At 44.3% G+C, this 23,703-nt stretch overlaps 1 protein-coding gene across 8 annotated transcripts in view; it reads right to left on the bottom strand.

The window, feature by feature from the left end:
* TENM4 (teneurin transmembrane protein 4) overlaps nucleotides 1-23,703 on the bottom strand; it is a 594,920-nt gene that overhangs the window by 17,382 nt on the left and 553,835 nt on the right. For all 8 annotated transcript variants that reach the window (XM_085216460.1, XM_085216463.1, XM_085216464.1 and 5 more), the window contains 4 exons: nucleotides 16,605-16,777; nucleotides 11,422-11,657; nucleotides 4,455-4,751; nucleotides 1,529-3,143 (listed from right to left, as the gene is read on the bottom strand). In XM_085216460.1, the coding sequence (XP_085072586.1) occupies nucleotides 1,529-3,143; nucleotides 4,455-4,751; nucleotides 11,422-11,657; nucleotides 16,605-16,777 (2,321 nt within the window). The remainder of the gene's footprint in view (nucleotides 1-1,528; nucleotides 3,144-4,454; nucleotides 4,752-11,421; nucleotides 11,658-16,604; nucleotides 16,778-23,703) is intronic.

Below are 23,703 nucleotides of genomic sequence, written 5' to 3'. Positions count from 1 at the left end.
GTTCCAAGAGAGCATTTGAAATGTTGTCCTGTCTGAACTACAGCAGGAAAATAAAATATGTCATGCAGTAATTGTTCAAATACTAGAGTAGTTCAAGACAAGAATTTCATATTGAGACATTTCATTTGGATTTTGACTCCTTTTTCTATCCTAGTTTCCTATACCAAGTAGGTTTGGAAAGGATGAAAACCCAAACAGAATTTTTCTTTCAGATTATTTTGGAATTTGTCATTTAGGCAATTTCAAGAGCTGTGAGAAACATTTCTGCTGAGAAATCTCTCAAGCTCAGCTCTCTCTCGTCAACAAATTCCATTCTGACAAACGAGCTTTTTCTTGATAGGAAAAAATATATCCAAGTTTAATTATGCCATATTTAATTATCAGTGAGGCCAACACACAGCGTTTTAGTTTGCATCTTTTGGCATATTTTGCTTTCCTCGTGGCATTATCTTCATAGCTCTGGAGAAAAGAGCATTTCCTTTAAAAAAATAACAATCTATTCCTTATGATTATTGCAGAAGAACCTGCATGGATGCTAATGGCCAGAAAAACACACTGAATAAAACAACAAGGGTTTTTATTTTGTAATATTCTTTTCTTTTGCTATTAAGTCAATATCATAACTTAGGGAAATACAAATATTCTTGTTGCATATGGAAAAATTGTGATAGACGCAGCAGGATCATCTAACAATAACTCTATCTCCTATGAGCTATGCACATTTGATTTGTGACTGTCACCTCATTTTCCGATGGGGAATGTATGGAAAAAAAAGTCCCAGCAAAATAGTTTTTTAAAACATTACTGCAGTGTCGCAGAAAATATGAGTATAGGATGGACATTTAACCTACAGAATGATTTTCTGTATTAAAAACATACCTAGAGTTCATATTTGTGCCATTTTATGAAGTCCCTGGGGAAGCAGCTCAGAGGTTATGTCAAGCTGTTGGGTTGGCATGACCTAAGATCTGGCCTTAAAGTCTAAACCACCCGTTTTTTATTGACTTTTAACAGAAAATGTTAATTCCATGGGGCAGATTAGCCTTGAACTACATGGTTACTGTTGTGTGCTCTGAAATGGAGGACTATAAAAAAAGGTTTAAGTCGCCGTTGCCATTCTGCTAAAACAAATCTGCATGCCATTTGTTTAGTTGTAAATAAATCTCTAGGCAAAACTGTGTAAACAGAGCCGCCCCTCTACAAAGAATGAGGTTATCAGGATATTAATTGGAAGCTAAACTTTGGATATCTGAGGGAACAAACAACTGGAAGCAATGTAAAGATACTAAACACCAAGAAAGAGAAAAGAAAACAGATTTGGGAATTACAATCTCTGTTTACGCTAATGAATTAAACATGCCCTCAACTACTCTCTGACACAGGGGTCAACTGGCAAAGAAAAGCTTGTGTCTATTATGCTGAACACTGGAAAACCTCATGGTGACAGGGATGCCAAGAGAGAATCCTATTCACCAATGGTAAGCTGGAGAACAGTTTGTGACTACGTTAATTCATTCAAATGTCTTACCTGTCATGTAGCATTTGATATCCTGAGAGTTGCTAATGGGATTATTGTTTTTAAACATATACAGGTTGAAAGGCATGATGTTATTGCTACTCAGGTGCTTCCACATGTCATGGTCTGGACTTGTCCACCGACCTGCCAGCACATCATAGTCTCTCCGTCCCATGTGGATGAGCTTTGTGAGGGGATCATACAGTCCTCCATGGTAGCCTATGATGATCTGGAAGTTGGGATTGGTGTCCATATAGATCTCCCCATATGCTGTGTATAGTATCTGCTTAATCATTAAGCCAGTCCCGCTGAAGACAGCCAGAGGAGTGCCAATGTTATCACAGGCTATGTAAAATTCATCGCCACTGCTGAGCTCCATTGCAAACAGGTGGCCTTGGAGATCATAATACAAGGAGGTGATCTCTGAGCTCGAGTGGTTGTACAGATGGGTGACCTTGGTTGGGTTGGTCAGGTCTGCATAGAAGAACTGCAAGTGATGGCCATGGCTGGTTTTGCTAGAGACTCTCCTTCCTAGGCCGTCGTAGCGGTATTTCACACTCCAGCCACTGGCTTTGTTGTAGGCTTTGATGAGCAGACCAGCTGAGTTGTACTCAAAAACATCATTGCCTCTTTGCTTCAGGAAGCCATCTTCATCCATTTTGTACTGCACATCCCCCAGTCTAGTAATCCTATCCCTGAGGTCGTATCTGAGTGGAGTAAGGCGGGCACTATTCCCTGGACTCAACAAATGGAGGTTCCCATTTAGGTCATAGCTGTAACGCCAGAGTGGTTTGTCATTGATAGACACCGTCTGCAACTGGCCATCAGCATCATACTCGTATGAGTACCTAGTTGTATTTGCATAAGGTCCGACCTTTAGCTCTTTCTTAACAACTCTCCCCATGTTGTCATACTGCACAGTCATCCAGTACATGAGTGACCGGAATATTTCGTACTGGACCTCCTTCATCCTGCCATAGGCGTCAAAATGTTTAGTGTGAGTCATGACAGCAGTGGTGATAATCTGATTGATGTCGTAGTAAATCACTCCAAATTTACCAAATTGCTCAGTTTTGCCTGACACATCATCATACCTGTAGAGATCGATGGGTAAAGGTGTCTCATTGATGACTGCTTGCATGCTGGTCACCCGAAAACTGTTGTCGTAATTATAGTCAAAACGTGCATTCACCATGCCTTCCTCAGTGAAGCGGAAAATCTGTCGATCAATGAGGGGTCCTATCTGCCTGTATCTGATGGTACATGTGAACCCTTCATTCTGCAAGTTTATTGTCTTCAGCATGCCAGCAGTTTCATCATAGGTGAAACTGATCTTTGTGGTGTCGTAGAGCATTTCAGCTAACTTGGACAACTTTCCGTACTTGTAGATGACACGTCTCCCTGTCCCCAAGTACAATGTGTGGAGGAGCTGCTCATCTTCTGTGAAATCCTGAATAACTGAGGCGTTGCCTTCTGGGGGTCGGTAGATGTTCCTGTAGTAACCAATGGAACGGATGGTTTCTAAAGTCTGACGGGCAACGTTGGGCATGGTCACTGATGACAACCGGTCATTCTTATCAAACTCAAAGATGTACTGTCTCTGGCTGTGAAGGAGCAGCACCATGGACTAGGTGGGAAGGAGAAAGGAATATATTATAATACTGGTTTTCAGGCAAAATCTATCTGAATTCCAAACAAATCTGCGAATTTCTCCAATTCAGAGAATAGGGCAAGTGAGATAAATCCATGCACCCACAGGATGAAACAGTGTGTGACAGTATGCAGCTGCATGGCCCACCACGTAATCCCAAGCAGAGGTAGGTTGGGGAGGCAGAAACAGCTATTGCAGTGAGGAAGGTCTAAGTTTAAAATACTCATCTGTTCAGATCAATACCATGTAGATGTCTCTGCTCAATTTCTCCACATCATTAGCTTTTACAAACTAACTAAAAAAAAACTGGTAGACTCAAACAATGCTTGAAGAAGTACCCTCCTGACATGTTCCAATAGCCAAATAACTCATTGTGTCTGCGTATCTGTGGCAGGGAAGTTGGAACCTGATGATCCTTGGAGTTCCATCCAACCCAAGCCATTCTATGATTCTATGATTTTCTATTACTCACTTACCAAACTTCTGCTCCTGTGCTTATTTCTTAGAGGTTTTTTTTTTCCTTTTTGCCCACGTAACAATCTACATGGATTGCATAATGCAAGATGCAAATCAACACCTGCTTTTTAAAAGCTACGTTACTATAGTTTCCTAAACTGATGTAGAGATAAGCTCTATACAAAACTCATGGATAAAAAATATCAGCCCCAGCTATGCAGTAAATGGATCTATGGGACACGGAGTAGTGTAACAATGAATAATAATACCAAAAGAAATTAAGTCCCATGCCAATCTACAAGTGCAGACTCAAGAAAACCCTGCAAAGTATTTACAATGATCTGGCTGAATTTGTGCCTGGTGCTTTTTATAACATGTAATTCTTATGAAGTAGGAATGAGCTACCCAAAGAAGTGAGAATGTCAGACTGTGTGAGTTGTTTTCACATGGAAAATCCTACTGGAAGTCCCTACTGTTTACTCCTCTGACTTCACCTGAAGATACTTCATATTACACTTAGCTCAGAAAAAGAAAGCTGTGCCTAAAAATCAAATGCCAAAGCTCTACAGGATTTACAGAATTAAGACATGCTCTCAGTGTGACTGGGAAAGAATACTGCCCTCAGGAGTATTTTTCACGCTATTTTCAACTGATCTTCGGTAGTTTGGCATTGAAGTTCCTATGTGTATCTTTGTGTAGTCAGAATATACAGAAGAGTATTGTACCATAACGCCCAGTACTTAGCTGATGTGAAGCAGCACAGCTGAAATTAAAGGATTGAAGCCCATTTCCACCAAAAGCACCACCAGTGAACAGTAGGAAGACTCTCACCTTCTCCAAATAAGTGTAGCTCCATGATTTGCCATCAGCAAAGATCCTAGATGTAATTCTGCCAGACTGATCGTACTCCATCCTTTCTGACATCGTGCCCCTCTGAATGCCTGCAATGTGTCCTCCAGGGGAATAGGTCACATTGACCCCATTGAGTCTGCTGCTGGGCGACCAGAGGCTGGGCCTCCCTGCCTGGTCATAGAGGATGCGGAGTGTGAACTTGCGATGATCATCATAGATTTTCTCTGTTCTCGTCACACGATCGAAGTCAAGGGACAGCAGGTTTCTGTTGTGAACCTACAGGAGGGAGATACAGAATTAGGATGCGGGAAATTCAGTTTCAAAGACTGCTCTTCTTTCACCAAACACCTTTTTAGATCACACCGTAGACTATCCAGGTGTCCATTGCCTCTGGATAACATTTTCAAGGCCAAGTGTTGGTGTAACAATTCTTGACTTTAGTGAGGACAGAAGCAGAAGAACTTTGGAAACATCACCATGGTGAAGGAATATTGCCCATATCCCAAACCTAGGCTTAGGACTGATACAGCAGATGTGGTATAGACCTACAGAATATGTAATGATAAATTGTTGCAAGGAATATTTGCAAAATACTCTGCTAATTAAATAACTGAATCATGGAATCATAGAATCACCAAGGTTGGAAAAGACCTCTAAGATCATCCATTCAGCCATCCACCTATCACCAGTAATTCCCCACTAAAGCATGCCCTTAGTACAGCAGACTGGGATTATACAAATTTTGCTTTCATGGACATTAAAAAAAAAAAAAAAAGACAGAAAAAGTGAATGTTGTGTCATGATAGTTGAAAGTTGAGCTTTTCTTTGACTTCACTGCATGTACTGGAGGTGAAGCCTTTCACTTGAGATGAAATATGGAGGCTTTGAGCACAGCAGATGTTACACAGAGCAGCAATAGCTGGAGTTTTAGTTTCATTGTCCTGGGGTTATTCTGTGTAGCATAATTACACTTCTGTTACCTCCACTGCCTTTGCATCTCCAAAGATCAAAGGTATCTACTTCAAAGGCAGAATAAGGAATACATTTTGATTCAGGGATTGTAGTGCACAGCATTACAAAAAGGACCTGATAATGCAACTCATGTTTAGCTGCATGCGCAAGACTTATAAAACCACATCACTGCAGCAGTACAATATTGCACAAGGATGAAAACCCCACGTTCTCAGTACGAGCTTGCCAGTGAAGACAACTGCTTCTCCATTTCCACCACTTTTGAACTTTTTTCAGCTGATGAACCTCTTTTTTTTGCAGAAAGGTGCAGAATTTTCTTGGGTGAACTGCAAATTCTAATAGCCGAATTTTTTCAGTTCCCTTTACTTTTCTTTTTTCTTCCTTTTTTTTTCTGTTTCCTTCAGCTGTTGCCAATAAATCAGAGTTTTTAGGTCGCTTCAGGGTGTTCAGGCTGCAAGTGAAAATAGCCTTATCGTGCTCTGGGTAAAAGCAACACTCCTGACCCCAGTACAGCCCTCAGCCATGGTGCAGCTTTGATCCTGGCTATTGCTTGAGGGTGCATATTGAATTCCCACTATACTTTGAGGGATGTGGGAGTATCTAAGAGCTCAGCAGGGACAGAAAGGATGTGGTAGAGCCATTGGAGAAGTGGCGTGCTGAATTCCATGTGAGACTGGAGGAAGGTGAGAGGGAAAGGCAGGAGCACTGCTGTGATTTCAGTGCTGAAACCTGAGGAATGGGCACACTGCAAAGTCAGATGTCAAAAGGAGTCTCAGAAGTGGAGGAGGGAAGAGGGAAAACCATGGATGAGGCCAACTGAGGCAGAAAGAATCTGTGCTGTAACGTTAGAGTAAACATGACGTAAGAGGGAGCAACTGAAGAATTATTTTCAGTTTATGAATAACAGCAATAGAATAGTGGTATGCCTTGAGGAAAGAGGGTATGTGGAAAGGTAGATAATGCTCCAATTAAATGTGCTGCAGTGTTTAAAACAGAATGCAAATGGTAGCGGGAGAAAGAAAATCAGCCAAAAGCCCTTTATAAGAGGCAAGCTGGGAAATAATTAAAAAGGTATCAAAACTCTAAGTACAGATGCACATGTGTAAGCAACAGAGCAATTTGCTATCTCATAGGGGCTTGCTGCTGTAGATACAGAAACAGAAGTGGCAATTGCTTGGGAAAAAAAAAAAAAAAAAAAAAGAAGAATAAAAGCAGTAAGGAATAACATCTCTGCCTTCCAGCTATTCACAGAACAGCTCGCCCAGCATCTGTAGCTCCTTCTGCTCCTGGTCCACGCCAAGGGAGCTGGAAAGAGCTCTTGCAGGGCTGGGCAGCGATCCGGGCTGGAAGTGGCCTCCCTGATCCTTCTGCCATGCACTGACTGGAAGGACCAAGTAACAGTGGTCCTGAGCGGAGCCAGGAGTTGGACTCAATGATCCTTACAGATACCTTCCAGCACGGGATATCCTATGATTCAATGATAATGGGTCCAAGGGTAAATCTTAAAGTCAGCTCAAACCTCTGTATCCCATTATGGGTGCTGTAAGTCATCCCACCCTCCCCACTTTCTGGCAAGGGATTTCTGTAGGGCTAGTTGGAACCAGTCTCCTTTTTCATGATTTTTTTTTAATTTAAGATTTATTTTCTTCTGTTCTCCCAACACAACTTTTCCATTGCAGTGCCAACATCAACCCCTCAGGGTGATGGGTAAAGTGAACTACCAGATAGCCTCTGAACAGGGGCTAAAGCTTTTCATCCTTGTTCAAGGGCACGCCTTGAACAGAAGTGAATTTCCTGCAGGAGCTCTGACAGTGCTGCAGGCTTCAGTTCAACGAGCGTGTTTTATGGTGAGCAGCTAAATAAGGTGCCATCCTATAGCCCAAGTCCTCATACTGGAAAGAGCTCTTAAAAGCTTCTGCAAAAAGCCTTTTCCCCTTCAGAGTATTTGATAAAGCCTGCTATCAGCACAGGATTGAGAGAGAGTAAATATTAACCCATAGTGCACTTGACTTCTCTCTGTAGTGGGTAACCCCAAACTTACATTCTACAGCACTTTCATTTGATCCCTTAGTTTGGTCTGGAAAAGCAGGAACACAAACGTTCCAACTTCTCTGATCTCTCCAATGTTTCCTACAGAGCTCCTTCAGCTTAAATTATAATTAAACAGCATGCACTGATCTCCCTGGGTGCACAAGAGCACAACAAAGGAAGATTTCTCATAAAAAGACAGTGATAACCTTCAGCAGAAGAGTGCAAACAGTACTTCAGCAATGAGAACTCCAGGAGCCAACAACATCCATGTGGTAAATGGTTGCCTACAAAGCAATTTCCTCAGAGAACTACTATAAAATTATTGGAGTGACCATATCCGAGCCTCAGCTCCTTGCAGAAGTTCTGGAGATGATGCAGGACTGTCCTCACTGGTGAACACACCAGGAACAGTTGGTGGCTTATCCCATGAGACCTCTCTGATCATACTGGTTCTGGTGAGTCTTTCGGACACATGGTCTTAGTGGCAGCGTTGATCCGGTCTTGGGAAAAAGGAATCAAACTACAGTGCAATGATTAAATGAGACAGTTGAGGCAGCAGCTCTGTCTCTGTTTGCTGTCCCATTTGCTTCGTTGCCAGAGATTATTTTACATCCTTCCTTATTGAAAAATTAATGTTTGTTAAAAAAAAATTAGCGAAAGGAAAAAAAGGAGCTCCGTTCCCTGGAGTGGTTTATCTAACGCTCACTGCAGATAGGGTTTTTGCTGCTGTTGGCCAAGGAGGGGTTGAAGTGGTGGTCAGACAGTTAGCAGAGATACCTTGCTGCTGTGTGGGTGGATCAGAGAATTGCAGTTTTTCGTAGGAGGTGAGGGATCTGAGAAGGGAAAAGGCCTGCTTTGATACGTTTCTGCTGCTTTCATAGAATCATAGAAACATTACAGTAGGAGGACCACTAAGATCATCCAGTCCAACCATCAACCCATCCCCACCAAAGCCAGTAAACCACGTCCCTCAGTGCCACATTTACCCTTTTCTTGATGACCACAAGGGACCTCCACCACTTCCCTGGGCAGCCAATGCTAGTGCGTTACCATTCTTTCTGAGAAGAATTTTTTCCCCAATATCCAATCTGAAAGTACTGTCTGGCTGAGTGCAGCATCATGTCAGCACTGCAGAGTGGAGAAGAGGCATTGGGGCTGTTCTCTTCGCTTCTTCCATGAAGGAGTCCCTGCCTTATGCCTTATTCTTGCCATGAAAAACACCTGCACTACATCATTTCCTAGGGTGGTTTGAGGAGGCAGCTGAGAAACTGGCCTCGTTGTGCCAGGAGCTGTTTGAGCTCATGGCAACATGCCATCCATCCCTTGCAAACATGACAAAAAGGGCCATGACTCATAAAGCATGGATGTGTGCTGAGAGGACGCTGGTTGCAGGGGAACTTCACCTTTCAGGTTGGATATCAGGAAAAGGTTCTACACTGAGAGGGCATGGAACAGGTTCCCTGGGGAAGCAGGCATGGTAGCAAGCTGCTGGAGCTCAAGGAGCATCTGGTCAGTGCTCTCAGACTCATGATCTGATTTTTGGGTGGTCACATGTGGAACCAGGAGTTGGACTCAATGATCCTTGTGAGTCCTTTCCAACTTGGGATATTCTGTGATTCTGCGAATTTGCAGGGGCCAGGTGCTGCCTTCCTCATCTCACAGACTTCCTGGGGAGACGTGGGGTGCAGCCTTGCTGGGTGAGCTCTTCCCCCATGGAGCACCATGGTTTTCTGTTGTTTTATGGGAGCAGTGGGGTGAAGGAAAGTGGTGATTTATTCACAAACCTCTCAAGTTTCCCTAGGCGAACAAAAACATGTTGAACTGAACTTTGCTAAGCTTCTCCCTTGCCAGAGAAAGCAGCAATTACTGGCACAAGGGGAGAGGAGAACATGACACGGAATATGTTAAATGCCGGGCAGTCCCCAGGGAAGCAATTAGCACCTTGTAGGTTTCTGGCTTAGGGGTGCAGATACTGCCATGCAGGTACAGACAGGCTGCTTAAAACTCTTCATCCTCAGATGCTTTGAACCCCTGAACAGAGCCGTAACTGAGTCCTTCCATGACATAAGGTGCTTTTCTACTTTGCTTAGTGCAGGGACAGCCCCCAGAAGGCTCAAAATGTGAATAAATGATGGCAGATTTATTGGGACCCAAGTAAGTGGCCTGAAAATTCATTCCGCAAGTGCTTTTCCAAATGCAGCACAATATAAAACAAAGACATATCCTGCGTTTGCATGTGAAGTGAAGATTTTGGAAGATGAAACTGACACGGGCAGCTGAGCTGCTGTGAAATGAAGGGAACCTGCTTTGAACACCAAATAGATGTGACACAGCTGCAGATTGGAGAAGTCTCCTTCCAGAGACAGACTTGTCTAGTAATTGTGTTGGTTATTAAAGTAAAATCTCATATATGTTTGTTTGTATATATATATATGTAAAAAAACAAAACCCATCCCAACTCAAAAAGAAGATTGATGCCAGCTGAACTGCAGAGATACAGTAGTTCCCACTGATGAAGCAGTGTCAGCTTTCACTCCTGTTTGCACAGATATTCTCCTGATAACAAAAAGGAGTGAGTGTGTGAAGCTGTAGATGCAAAGGGAAAAGAGCAGGGCCTGGGCTGGGGAGGGCAAAGAGCAGTACTTGACAAGTGTGAGTGAAAAATCACACTGAGGTGTCAGGGGTCAAGCAGCAGGGAATGGGGAGAGGTGCAGAGCAAGGACTGGGAAATGCATATTCTGAATGCAGAGCATGAATATTTACTGCAAAGCTTGAGTGTGAATAAACAGCTGCAGTCCTTTGGCAGCAGGAGCAATGCACAGCACTAAACTTGAATTTGCCTGGTACTGAGCAGCTCCCCAGGAATAAGCCCATGACTTGGAATGGACTGCCCAGGGAGGTGGAGGTCACCATCCCTGGAGGTGTTCCAGAACTGTGGAGATGTGGCACTGAGGGACATGGTTAGTGGGCATGGTGGGGGTGAGTTCAGGATGGACTTGGGGATCTTAAAGGTCTTTTCCAACCTTAACAATTCTATGATTCTATGATTGAGAGCACCACTGGGATGCAATTATTGATAACATTTCAGGCAACAACAGCAATTAAAACACAAGTCCAGCTCTTCAGCAGGTTCAACAAATGAGCAAGTTTCAGGAATCTTGAGATTTTTCTGAGGCAGCACAGTGAACAGTACTGCTTACAAAGCTTTCAGTGCTGAGGTCTATGTTACTGCCTGCAGTACAGGTTGAAAAGCCTTCCAGTACCTAAAGGGAGCGTACAAACAAGAGGAAGATTGACTTTTTACATGGTCTCTTAGTGATAGGACAAGGAGGAATGGCTTTAAACTAAAAAAGGGGAGATTTAGATTAGATATTAGGAGGAAATTCTTTGTTCATCGGATGGTGAGGCCCTGGCACTGCTGCCCAGAGAGCTGTGGATGCCCCATCCTTGAAGGAGCTCAAGGGCAGGCTGGATGGGGCCCTGGGCAGCCTGAGCTGGTGGGAGGTGTCCCTGTCCATGCCAGGAGTTGGAACTTGGGGAGGGCTTTAAGGTTTCTTCCAATGCAAACCGTTCTATGATCCCATGAAAATACTTCTTTTAATTGGCGCTGTATTTAATGGCTATGATTATCTCTTGCATACTTGAGCAGCCTGACATGATGTTTGGATCTGTAGTGTCTGACAGGTGGTGATGCATTCTCAGTGGTGCAGAGGTCTCAAGTACAGACAAGTACTGTCTGTGATGGTTAAGAGAATGTCAGCACATAAGGAGACATAAGGATGCATTCAGGCCGTAAAGGCTGCATCGCTGAAGATGAACAGCTACTCCTCCATCCTGCAGCCACATCCCTATTGCAGACACCAGAAATCAGCCCTCTCCCTTTTTGTCATGCGGCTGGAGACTGGTGAGATGGGAAGTGGAGCCCAAAACTCCTCACACTTACCCTCAGACGACGTCCAAAGACAGTGACCTGCCCCCTTGCTTGCTCCTTCCTCTGCCTCCATTCCACGAGGTTGAGGCCGTTGTCGATGGGCAGGGTGACATTCCTCTTGCCCACGGTGGGGTTGACGGTGCCAGCCAGCAGATGTGGCTCAGTCTGCAGGGCCACCTCCATGCCATTGGCTAGCATCAGTCTGAGAGAGCCGTCAGCACCAATGTAGTAGCTGTTTCGGACTTGGTCTGAAGAACAGAAAAAAGAGATCTTTTTAAATGGCTGTGCAGTGATACAGCCCCTGTCTTTCACTTTCTTCCTCTTCCAGGCTTCTCTAACACTGCTGCTGGTTGTAAGGAAATGCACTGTCACTCACTGTGGAGGTGATCATCCCTCTGTACTCAGCCTTGTTGAGGTTGCACCTCAAGTACTGCATTCAGTTTTGGGCCCCCCACTACCAGAAAGAGATTGAGGACCTGGATTGTGTCCAGAAAAAATTTCTTTACAGGAGTGGTAATGCATTGGCATGGGCTGCCCAGGGAGGTGGTGGAGTCACCATCCCTGGAGGTGTTCAAGAAAAGGGCAGCTGTGGCACTGAGGGAGTTTGTTGGCCTTGGTGGGGATGTGTTGACGGTTGTACTTGGGGATCTTTGTAGTCATTTCCAACCTTAATGATTCTATGTTTCTGTTCCATGATTCACCTCTCCTACTCACAAATTGGTTGTTTCACTGGTGAAAGAGATGGACAATCTCTTCCATTCTCATGATATTTTACATCTCAAAGTCTTGCAAAAATATCTTAGAATACTCCAGCAAAGAATGCAGGCTCAAACCTCTACCCCTAGGGTAGCTTAAAGACCACTGCTAAAACTCTGGGTGGTTAGATATTTGTTTTAAACCACAGACCCACTGAAAACTTTCCATGTTTTTGGATCCCAAAGATCCCATTTTCACTACAATATATGAAAAAGTGGGGCCACCTACTTTTCTCAGCTTATTCACTATCTTGCAAATAACAGGAAATTGCACAGTGGGCTAATGCTAACCAGTTCCCCCAGCAACAGCCAAACCCTTTCACTTGGGAATGCTTTCAATGACCCCATGTTTGGAGAGAAAGCAGAAGCACCAAGCTCCCATTCATCTGGTCTCAGCTAGCTCCTGAAAGACCAGCAGATTTTGAGGCCAGGATTTGGGAGATCAGAAGTGGAAGAGAACGATATCCTGTGCACATCTTTTGGGAACCAGCAGGCTGAAACCTTGTCCTTTGGAACTCCAGCTGGCACTTCTTTCTGCAGAGAGCAGCTCATGAAGGGTAAGAAAGCATGAGGCTTGCTCAGCGCAGAATAGGTTTAAAAGCACATTATACAAAGAGTGACTTATCTAAAGCTCCTCAAATGCTGGAAAGTATTACCATTTCTATCTCCTGCCATAAATACCTAATTGTGAATAAAAATACCCCTTAAAAATTCATGTCAATTGTTTTTCCGTTCGGAGGCAAGTCAGGTTTTGTTCACTAGCTGCTCTGCCATAGCTCAGCAGGAAACGAGGTCACAGCAAAATTACCATCTCCCGTCTGGCTGAAATAGATCAGCAAAAAAGCACAGTTTGGTATAATTAGGAAAGGAAATCTGACACTAGTTGGACTCTGTTACTGCAAGTCTGATCCTGCTCTCACTGCAGCCAGCTGGAGCCATGCCACGCTCATCTCAGCAGGGCCACAACTCAGCGTGCTGTACACAGTTAACCTCATGATGGTGTGAAACTGCTATGGCACTGGGTTTTGCCACTGTAAATGTACAGCAGTGATTCATAGTGTAGATCCAAGCACTTTGGCTATACCATTGTGATAGTCTTTTGACATAGATCTAGAGGGATCAAGCCCTTGATTTTCCAGAGAGTGATGGTCAGCTGGCTTTGGCTCTTTAGTTCTTAGATGCCTGGTGTCATGAAAAACACGGTAGGAGATCCACTTTAAAACAAACTGGTGATATATCTCTGCACAGCTTATGCATGCCTCCCACCTTCATCACCAGGAAGCAGGGGAAACGCTCTCTGTTATTCACTGGAATTTGATGTTCTCTTTGTGTCACAAAATCATTGGTGATGGTGGACTATCCTCAGAATGTTACAGTATGAGGCAGGGAAATCACAGAATCACAGTATTGTTTGAGTTGAAAAGAATCTTTAAAGGCCATCTGGTCCATCTCCCTTGCAATGAACAGGGATATCCACAGCTCCATCAGGTGCTCAGAGCCCCATCCAGTCTGATCTTGAATATCTCCAGGGATGGAGTCTCTAGGCAGCCTGTTCCAGTGCCTCATTGCTCTTATTGTAAACTTCTTTATATCCAATCTAAAACTCCATTCTTTTAGTTTGAAGCTTTTTCCCCTTGTCTTATCAAAATGCAAATGCTCCACTTCCAAGATTTTTCCAAGATAAGAAGATAAGACCCTCCGTGGCTGTTGAAGGCTCAAGGATTGAGGTGTCACTGGATACTGTGCTTTAGGCTCATTTGGCTCTGTTTCTGCATTCTATTTCGCCCTTGAAAAACTGCTCCTTTTATCAGTAGTTCAGAGGATAAAATCCCACAGAAGTGCCAAGGAGTCTGTAAGCTATACAGGCTCCTCCATTTCTCCTATAGGATCCCACAACTTTCTGGAAACGTCTTCTCCCGGATGTACACAAAAAGATTCTGGATATAAGGAAAACATTTATTATAAGAGTGGTGAAGCATTGGAACAAGTTGTCCAGATAGGTGATAGATGCCCCATCCCTGAAGACACTGGAGTTGGACCAGATGGTTTTTAAAGGTCCCTTCCAACTTAAGTGATGCTATGTACCTCTTTGGTGCCCTGTCCAAGCCTGTGTAAGTGCCAGTTCTTCCCCACAGCAAATGAATGGCTCAGAGCTCTTGCTCCAAGTCTTAGTGGTCACCTTGAGCTGACATGTCTTTCTCATCTGGAACACTAGGCATATCCTAAGCATCTCTAAGTCCTAATGCAATAACTAGTGTATGGGTGTGCAAATGTCTTTTCTGACCCTGATATCTACTTTGGATAAGACAGGAGGGTGCTGAAAGCTTTGCACAGTGCTTCATTTTGATGTTGGGGTTTAAGGGCTGGGAAATGCTTAGCATGGGACAGAAGATCCCAGGAGTTGATGGGGTCTACGGTTAAGAGCCCACAGTTGTGAGGAGAACTACAGCTAAGGACTTCTAACTCTTACCAAGAAAACAGGATTTAGGCTTTTAAATACCTTCATGAGATCTGTTTCTGGCTTCTGGCCATAAAATGTCTCCATTTCACAGTGACTGCAGCCAGAGCTTGCTCACAGAGTGATCCAGGCTTCTTGAAAGGTTTGCAAAGGATTTGTGAGAGCTGGCCAGAGCTCTGAACCCAGAAGGAAAGTGCACAAGCACCTCTCATGCAAAGGGAATCTGCAGTGTGCATTTTCTCTGGAGAGTAAAGGAGCAGGCAAGATGATCAAAGACCTTTACAACAACTCCAGCTCTGTGCTTTGGAGAGACACTTGGAAGGCAAATTACATTTCAGCCGTGCTCAGTACATCCCTGAACAACTTGAGTGGCCCTTGTTGCAGTTTCTACATTGATGCCAACAACAAGTGCCTCATTTTGGGAATTCACAGTCCTAACACTTGTGGGAAAGCCACCCACAGAAAGTCACAGGCCACCTCTGCTGTGACATTATCCAGATCTTTGGTTTGAGATGAGTACTTTTCTTCAGATCCAAATAATTTCGTAATTTTATACTTCTCTAGATGATTAAGCTGTTTGTAATACTGTATGTCCTAATAGCAACAGTGGCCCTGTGCTGGAGGGCAGTACAATGAGATAATTGACCGTGGCACCATTATGTAACTGTGCCTTCAGCTCCGCATGGATAAATCACATTGCAGTCAATTATCTCACTAAAGGGCCCCCCGACAGCGGGCTCTATTGCTTAATTAGGCTCTTGAGGTGAAGCCAACCTCATGTCTGAGCAGTTGCCAGAGGTCTTAATGCAAGGGGATGAAATGGGGCAGGGTTGTACCTGCTTTGTAGACTGGAGTAAAGAAAAAGAAAGTCATTGTGCTGCAACAGGAATACTGAGTACAGCTAGAAGGAGCTGGCACCCTCTCAGCTACCCTCTGTGGAGGCAGGAAAGGCAGTGCTCAGGCATTATAGGCACTTTCTTTTAGGAAAGCTTGCTCTTATTGTATGGAGGTGGAGGGAAATATGTGACTCAGAGATGTGGGAACAACTGTGACTCTGGAACATGTTGGTCTCACTTGGAGCACTTTGTTCTTTACAAGGGGAAATGATGTTTGACACCCTGCTGCCACTGGTCATAGACTAAGACTCAATGAGAATTAAGGAGTGAGGAAAGCAGTGGGTTTACCAATCCCTTCTCTTACTGTCCCAGAGAACAGGAGTGAGGGACTGTAAGGGGGCTTCAGCCTTCAGAACTGGTGATCCAGGTTGGCGTGGCTTATTGACATCTTCTGCCTTTATCAGAATGTCAGCATGCTGCTGCATCGCTCCTTCCTCTTTCCTTTCCCACTTTATCACTTTTTCCTCCACCTCATCAGCTCTCTACCTCCCACCACTGGCAGAACTGCGCTCGTTTCTGACAGTCACAAATCAGTCCCACCCACGCTGCCTGCATCTCCTTTCTCCTCCATGCCTCTCTGCCTCTCCACATCAGCCTTTGAGCTCAAACATAGGCCTTTTGGGGACAGGGATGGTCATTTTATTCTGGATACTGCCTTCTGACTATTTGAACAGCCAGTGAACAAAGAATCTGAGAGACTTCTGGTAACCATCTCGATGCCTTTTCCAGGAGAGTGAATGTTACATTGGAAGCCATTAAGAGAATGAAGCGAAAGGGTCAGATGGAAGCATGGCTAGATTTATGCAACCCTTTTTGTTACAGCAATAGTAGTAATGATGATGGAGGACAATATTGCATGGCAAGGGGACTGCTGAGAATGAAACACAAAACAGCCTTTGGGTAGCTCTGGAGCTAGGGATTGTGGCTAAGTAGATGTGAATGCATGTCTAGACCAACACATGGGGAGCTCTGGGATGCTGAGGTTGCAGATGACTTTTGGTGCTAGGATTACCAAGATGATACCTGTTTCCTGATGAATAATCCATTGTTTGCAGCTCAGCTAGGAGACCAAGAGGCCTGACTCACCTTGGAGCAGGGTGTAGAAGGCTCCCGACGCCGACAAATTGGTTGTTATTGTAACATCATCCTTGCTGGAGGTTTCCACCTGGACGTGCACAGAGCTGTCAGTGTCACTGCGGAAGCTGCTCACTTGGCCAGTGGGGAAAGTGACGTTGGTCAGGCGGCCGAAGCTGTCGTACCTGAAAGGGAGGATGGAGGGAAGTCAGCGGCACAGCAGAGGGATGCAGGAATCATCTTACAAAGCATAGACAAAGTCTTGAAGTCTTCACCTGGACAAAAACCTGCTGTCTGTCAAGACTACCTTAATTTTTTGGCTTCATGAAAAGAAAATTACAGCTTTTCGCTGGAGAAAAATGAAGCACAGAACAGAAAATGACTAAACAAGTAGTTACCTCTTTTTTAGCAATATCTGATATTTATCACCTGTACTACACTTCTTGTATTTGTCAGAAAACTTTATTTCCCATTCACCATGCTGCGATTTATAGAAAAGCTCTGGTATGTGCATCCTGTCTAGCAGAACTAGGGGTTTCTGAAGAACACCAACTACTTCGTCTGGTGGTGCCCTGAGCTCTTCAGCAATTTTATTTTATTTTATTTTTTGCTGTCCTATTTTAAAAGATTATGTTAAGGTAGCAGATTGGCTGCATCAGCTAAAGAGCTGTCCTTTGTGACTATGGTATAGGACCCTGGGCACAGCTGAGACCCCTGGATCTACGATTTAATGCTCCTAGGACCATCTGGAAGGACTGATTTAAATGTGCAAAAAAGCAGTTCCATTTTTCACCCCTACTGAGTCCTTGGCTTTTCCAATGAGAGAGTCAAACATAACTACCATCTGGGAAGGTTTCTGTGATGTGGGCACCTGGCTGCTAGGACCCAGAGGAAATAATCCACATGCACACAGGTACTACAGCATATTTTTCAATGAAAATAAGCAGCAGAAAGCAGTGCCTAGAAGTATCCTGAATAGATGGAGCAAACATGCCACACTGAGCTGAGCTCAGGGCACGGGGCTGCCATGGGGCTTCTGGAGGGAGGCTGCTGTAGGTTAGAGAGCAGTGGGAAGCTCCATTGGCTTCTCCATGGAGAACTGTTGGACCTTCTGAAAAGGTGGACCTTCAGACAAAGTGTATTTAAATAGTCAAGGGAAAATAGGAGAAAAAATTTAGCAAAAGTAATCATTGGTAAAAATTGGACTTTTTAAGGTCCTACCTGCAAGAAAACACATTATGTGGGGATACAAATCAAATGGTGGCTGAGCAATTGACCACCTAGCAGTTGACCATTCTGCAATATACTGCAGTGAGCCTCTGATGGATCTCAGCTCAGGGCACCATTCTTCAAAGTGATGAAGTAACACAAATGGTATGGTAACAAAAACAAGCTGAGACTGGAGAGGCAAAGCCAAAACAAATAAGCTGCTTTACACCAGAGGAAACAAAGTAGGAACGTGCCATCCTAAACTTGGTTATTCTGAATGGGATTATAATTAATTGTTCATCTAATGAGGGTGTGACAAAAGGTAACAAAACAGCGGAGATTGAGGTCAGAAACTGGAGAAAGATTTCCAGGCCAATGGTTGCTCCAAGCAGAAGAGCAGATGGAGCACAGGAAACCCCACTGACCAGCTCTTGTAGGAAGAGGGAGAGAAATGTGTCAGAGAGGGTCTGGCTGTGGCTGATCAGCCCTTTTGGTCTGATTGTTGAGGAACTCTTCATCCTCTTCTTCAGGACTACTCTAAGCAGGGGAAAAAGTCAACGGATCCCATCTAATAACAAAAAAGTACTCCTGAACTGCAACTTATTGGAGGCCCAGAAGCAGCCACTGTGCTGCTTGTCTCTTCCATTCCCTTTTTGTCCGTATCTGTCCAGTGCTATTTGCTTTTGACAATATGCTGGCAATGGCTTTGTGTGAGGAAGGACTGGCAGAAAAGCAAATTTCTGTCCAAGTTTAATATTTAGCAGAGTGATTAAATAGGTGAGCTCATTGCAAGTCTACCTCTCCCTCTTGGAGCTTGAGACACTGGGACGTGAAAGTTTTCTTGCCCACTGGGCAGAAGGGGAGTTACAAAGGTAGAAAAAAGAATTTGGCCATCCAGTGTCAGCCCATCATTCATGGGATTATCCGAGCACGAAGGAAGGAGCAGTCTTGCCCTTTCCTTTCATGACCTTGGAGACAAACCAGCTACTAGTGAAGTGGAAAAGAAGGGGGAAAAAAAACAGAGAAGGGATAAATTCAGGACTGCACTGCAGGAGGCTGGCAGGGACCAACAAAAGCCTTTCCAAATGGCCAGGAGTGCATGTGTTGGATGTAAACCAAATCTCCTTGCAAGAGTGAGAGCTAATGCTCTCTCAGTTCCCAGTGCTCTGCTCTCTGTCTGCAGCTCTCCTGTTTGCAATGAGATGGGATGCATTTTGTCAGTGCTTTCTGCACAGTCATCCACACATCTCCAACTAAAAGAGTATGTAAGTAAGAACTAAAAGCATCACAGAAGACATCTTTATCACATCTGCTGAGACAGGACACGAGGGACACATTTTAGTCCTTTCCTTGAGCAGAGAGAACAGTTATCACTAAAAGCGTGTTACATAACACCCCAAATTCTTCCCACTGTGACATCTATGGCTTTCTATATAAAACACAGTCTGAACTGTAAGGATGGACTTAGATCTCAAATCTCTGATATTTAAGGAAGATGGGATCTGAATTGAGCATCTCTGACTTGATGGTGCTTGGAACTGTAAGGGAAGAATCCTGCTCTGTATTGCTTAAAAATCAACTGAGTGTGGAACTGAACATGCCTCACCCTTAAAAATACTGGCACAAAACAAGGCATGCTGCACTGGAGTCAATGGGGTGACAAAGCCAGGATGGGGGCAAGGAGTTCGTGTGAGGGACACGTGGCTGCTGTTGCATTTGAGTGCTGAGTTAGTGTCCTATGAGTCATATGATTTATCCTAATTGAATGACACTCAGCACAAAACCTATATTCCATGCAAGCCCTACTTACTCCCAGCAACCCTGGGCTCCCTGTACTGTGTTCCCAGACATCTGGGTAGGCTTCTTCTCCCAGGTAACTAGTAATAGAACAAGAGGTAATAGCCTTAAAGTTGCCCCAAGGGAGGTTCAGTTTGGACATTAGGAAGGTTTTTTTATCAGAAATAGTGGTAATGCATTGGCACAGGCTGCCCAGGGAGATGGTGGTGCCACCATCCCTGCAGGTGTTCAAGAACTGTGGAGATGTGGCATTGAGGGATGTGGTCAGTGGGCATGGCGGGATGGGCTGGGGTTGGATTTGATGATCTTAGAGGTCTTTTCCAACCTTCTATTGATTCTACAATTCTCAGCATTTCTCCACCCACATATGTGGCTTCCCCAGCACCCTGGGTTTCAGTCACTCTACCTGCACATCTCTGTTTGCAGCCTCTCATCTCTTATCTCACTAAATGGCATTTTTCTGCTGTTTCACACTGGTAATGGGCAAAGAGGCCAAAAAACTCTGCCTGTGCAAACTGGGTTACAGCAGTATAAAAAAAAGAGCATGGAAGAATATGATGGTGACTAAATTTCTGTCCGTGCATTTTTCTTTTAAAGATAAAATGAGTCCATACAATAAGCATAATTAAATTGTCTTGATTGCATGACAGAAGTCACACAATGGCAGAGAGCTTCATCAAGGGCAAGAGTTTCCAATTCGGACTTTGTGTTCTGAGAAGCAAGGCTCATTTAGGACCAGAGCAGCTTGTGCTGATGTGCTGGAGTCAGTTTAAGATGTCTGCAAATGTGCATTAGGCTTTTGGCACCTCCTTAGTCACCACATTAGCCTCTGTCAGAAGTAACCTGGACCATCTGTGCTTGCTGTATTTGCACGAGCTGCTGCACCTCTGTCCAGGGACCTTCCAAGTGCTTGCTTTGGGGCTGCAAAGAGGTCATGCCTTACAGAGGGAGAAATGCAAGAAGGCAGCACAACTGAGCTGCTGCAGTTTTAATTATTGCTTTTTAATTAGTGGCAAATGAAGTGTAAAACGCACATGCCCAGACTAAAGCTGCTTTGAGTGCTGCGGTGGCAGTGTGAAAGGAAGTGCTTAACACATTAAATCATAGAATCATAGAATGGCTTGGGCTGGAGGGGTCCTTAAAGATCATTTAGTTCCACCCCCTGCCATGGGCTGGTTGCTCCCCACCAGCTCAGGCTGCCCAAGGCCCGTCTAACCTGGCCTGGAGCACCTCCAGAGATGGGGCACCCACAGCTCTCTGAGCAGCAGTGCCAGGGCCTCACTGCCTTCTGAGTAAAGAATTTCCTCCTAATATCTAATCTAAATCTAAATCTCCTGTTTTAGCTTAAAACACCCCCCAACCCTCTTGTTCTAATGCTATCAGACCATGTAAAGAGTCAGTCCCCTTCCTGTCTGTAAGTTCCCTTCCAGTACTGGAAAGCTACACTGAGGTCTTCCTGAAGCCTTCACTTTGCCAAGCTAGACAGGCCCAATTCCCTCAACCTTTCTTTACAGGAGAGGTGCTCCAGCCCTCTGAGTATCTTTGTGGCCTCCTCTGGACCCACTACAACAGCTCCACATCCTTCTTGTGATGGGGAATGAGTGACATAGCTACATTTGTTCCTCCCATCTCTGCTTTCAGCGCTACAAAGACACTCACAGAACTCATCCTCGATTGGAGAGGAAGGCCAAGTGACTGTCCCTTATGTAGCTGTAGGTGCACCTGGTGTTTGTGGTAAGATAAATCTCCTCCCGTCAGCTCATTCCACAGCTAAGCTCCATAGGCCGTGTTTCCACAGCCTCGGGATTTAGGGGTGGGCTGGTTTCCTAAGACTTTTGTGTTCTCCAAATGCTCTGAAAGCCCCAGAATTAAGGAGATGCTGAAGGGTAGCAGTGTGCACAATCCCAGCAATGAATCCATCACCTGCTAACGCAGCTGCTGCCTCCCATTCAAACCTGCTGCAGAGCCCTGGCATTTGCAATTACAGTGACGATTATTAGGCCAGCAACGGAAGCTGTTGCCATCCATTCCCAATTGGAATCGTATTTAGCTAAGGTTCAATGCACAGAATTAAAATGGCATTTGGTGCTTATGAGGCCTAATTGTTAGCTTGTAAACATTCAGAGCTTTCATTTATCACATTACCATTGTGTAGAGACCTGGGCCTTGGGAATTAAGGAGAGCATCCTAAGTACCATCTATTCAAAAATCAATTCCTTGCCTGAGTCCCTGAGTTTCCTCATTTTCGCTTTTTCACATTTCATCGGCCTTTTAAAACTACTAGTCAAATAGATTGGAAAAAAAATCACTGCAATAATATTGCATTTAGAGCCAAAGTGTCCTAATGTACTTTGCAAACTATATTTTATGTGCGATTATACAGACGTGCACCCACTGCCTCTGAACAAGTTGTCTCTTCCCAATTTTTCAAACAACATTAAACACAACATTAAAAATAAATCCATAATAGACAAACCCATACTACTCAAATATGTATGAAGGCAAGTCCTCTTCCTAATGACACACAGAACTTCTGACTGCCCAAAGGAGGCAAGTAAGGTCTCTCTTTCCAACTATTTTTATAACAGTCATAATCACCTTGATTTCTGCTAAACTTGGACACCAGGCATACATTCTGGGCTCAAAACATGACCTCACAACTTAGCAAGAGGATGGGGGAAGTGCTGTTCTATCTTGGAACATACTGAAGTTTCACGGTAACTGCAGCAGAGGAATGGTGATGATGAGCGAATGATATTATCATGGAGAAAATGTGGAGAAAAGTAATCTTGCTAAAAGTGACAGAAAAGGATAGAGAACAAAAGCCAAATGGGATTATGTTTCTTATGCTTCAGTCTGCTGCACTCACTTGCACTACTCTAAACCAAGGATGCCACGAAATACCATAGAACTCAGTGCGTGACCTGAGATATCAGCTGGTAATAAAGGGATGTTATTAATGCAGCAAGTTAGGTTTCACAAAGTCAAGAGGTGGCTGCTCCTCTAAAGGTAATGAGTGTTATTTATCTCTGGCTTTGACTGCACAACCTTTGTGCCAACTATGATGCAGACTGACTCTGTATCTCACTGCTGGGTAAATGCTGACTACGATCCCTCAGCACAAGAAAGGCATGGAGCTGTTGGAGCAGGTCCAGAAGAAAGTCACAAAGACATTAAGAGGGCTGGAAAACCTCTCCAACGAATAAAGGCTGAGGGAGCTGGGCTTGTTCAGCCTGGAGAAGAGAAGGCTGTGGAAAGACCTCAGTGCAGCCTTCCAATACTTCAAAGGAGCTTACAAACAGGAAGGGACCAACTTTTTAGATGGGCGGATAGCGATAGGACAAAGGATAATGACTTTAAACTAAAAGAGGAGAGATTTAGATTAGATTTTAGGAGGAAATTCTTTACTCTCATACTCTCAGTATGCTGAGGCCCTGGCACTGCTGCCCAGAGAGCTGTGGGTGCCCCATCCCTGGAGGTGCTCATGTCCAGGATGGATGGGACTTTGGGCAACCTGATCCAGTACGTGGAATTGGATGATCTCTGAGGTCCCTTCCAACCCAAGTCATTCTATGATTCTACAATTTCATGATGACTTCTAGTTCCCCAGTCACTTAGACCGGAGTATGGAGCACCAACTGCTGCTGGTGTCAGGTGGGACCTCTGATGAGTCCTGGGGATACCAGGAAGCCATCCAAGCTCTTTCTCTATTAAACAGAGTTCAGTGTTATGGGTCAAAGCTTCCCTTACCTCCTGCTAAAAGGTCTGGTACCACATTACCCACTGCTCTCCTGTCAACTCTGAGACACTTCTTGAGAAGTTCATGAGAAGGCTTTGAATTTCTCGGCTTGACTGCAGTGATGTGTATGTATTTAACTCTGTGTTGAAGGAGGTGACAGTCAGAACTAAATGGGCACACAAAGAACCTATGTGAAAGCGCCTCATCTGGGTTAAATAATGCAGAAAAGGTTTGACTTTGGCTTAGAAGGAAATTGAATTAATGTACACTGATACCATCTCAATGAGCTAATCAAGATAAGTGCCATATTCTTGACTTAAACAAATACAGTAAAAAAAAAAAACAAAATCTGGATTCTGCAGTAGG

The sequence above is a fragment of the Meleagris gallopavo genome, chromosome 1 (genome assembly GCF_905368555.1).
Source record: "Meleagris gallopavo chromosome 1, MGAL_WU_HG_1.1, whole genome shotgun sequence".
Taxonomy (NCBI): Eukaryota; Metazoa; Chordata; class Aves; order Galliformes; family Phasianidae; genus Meleagris; species Meleagris gallopavo.
Note: the sequence above shows the minus strand (reverse complement) of the source record. Positions and strands in the feature narration are given on the sequence as shown.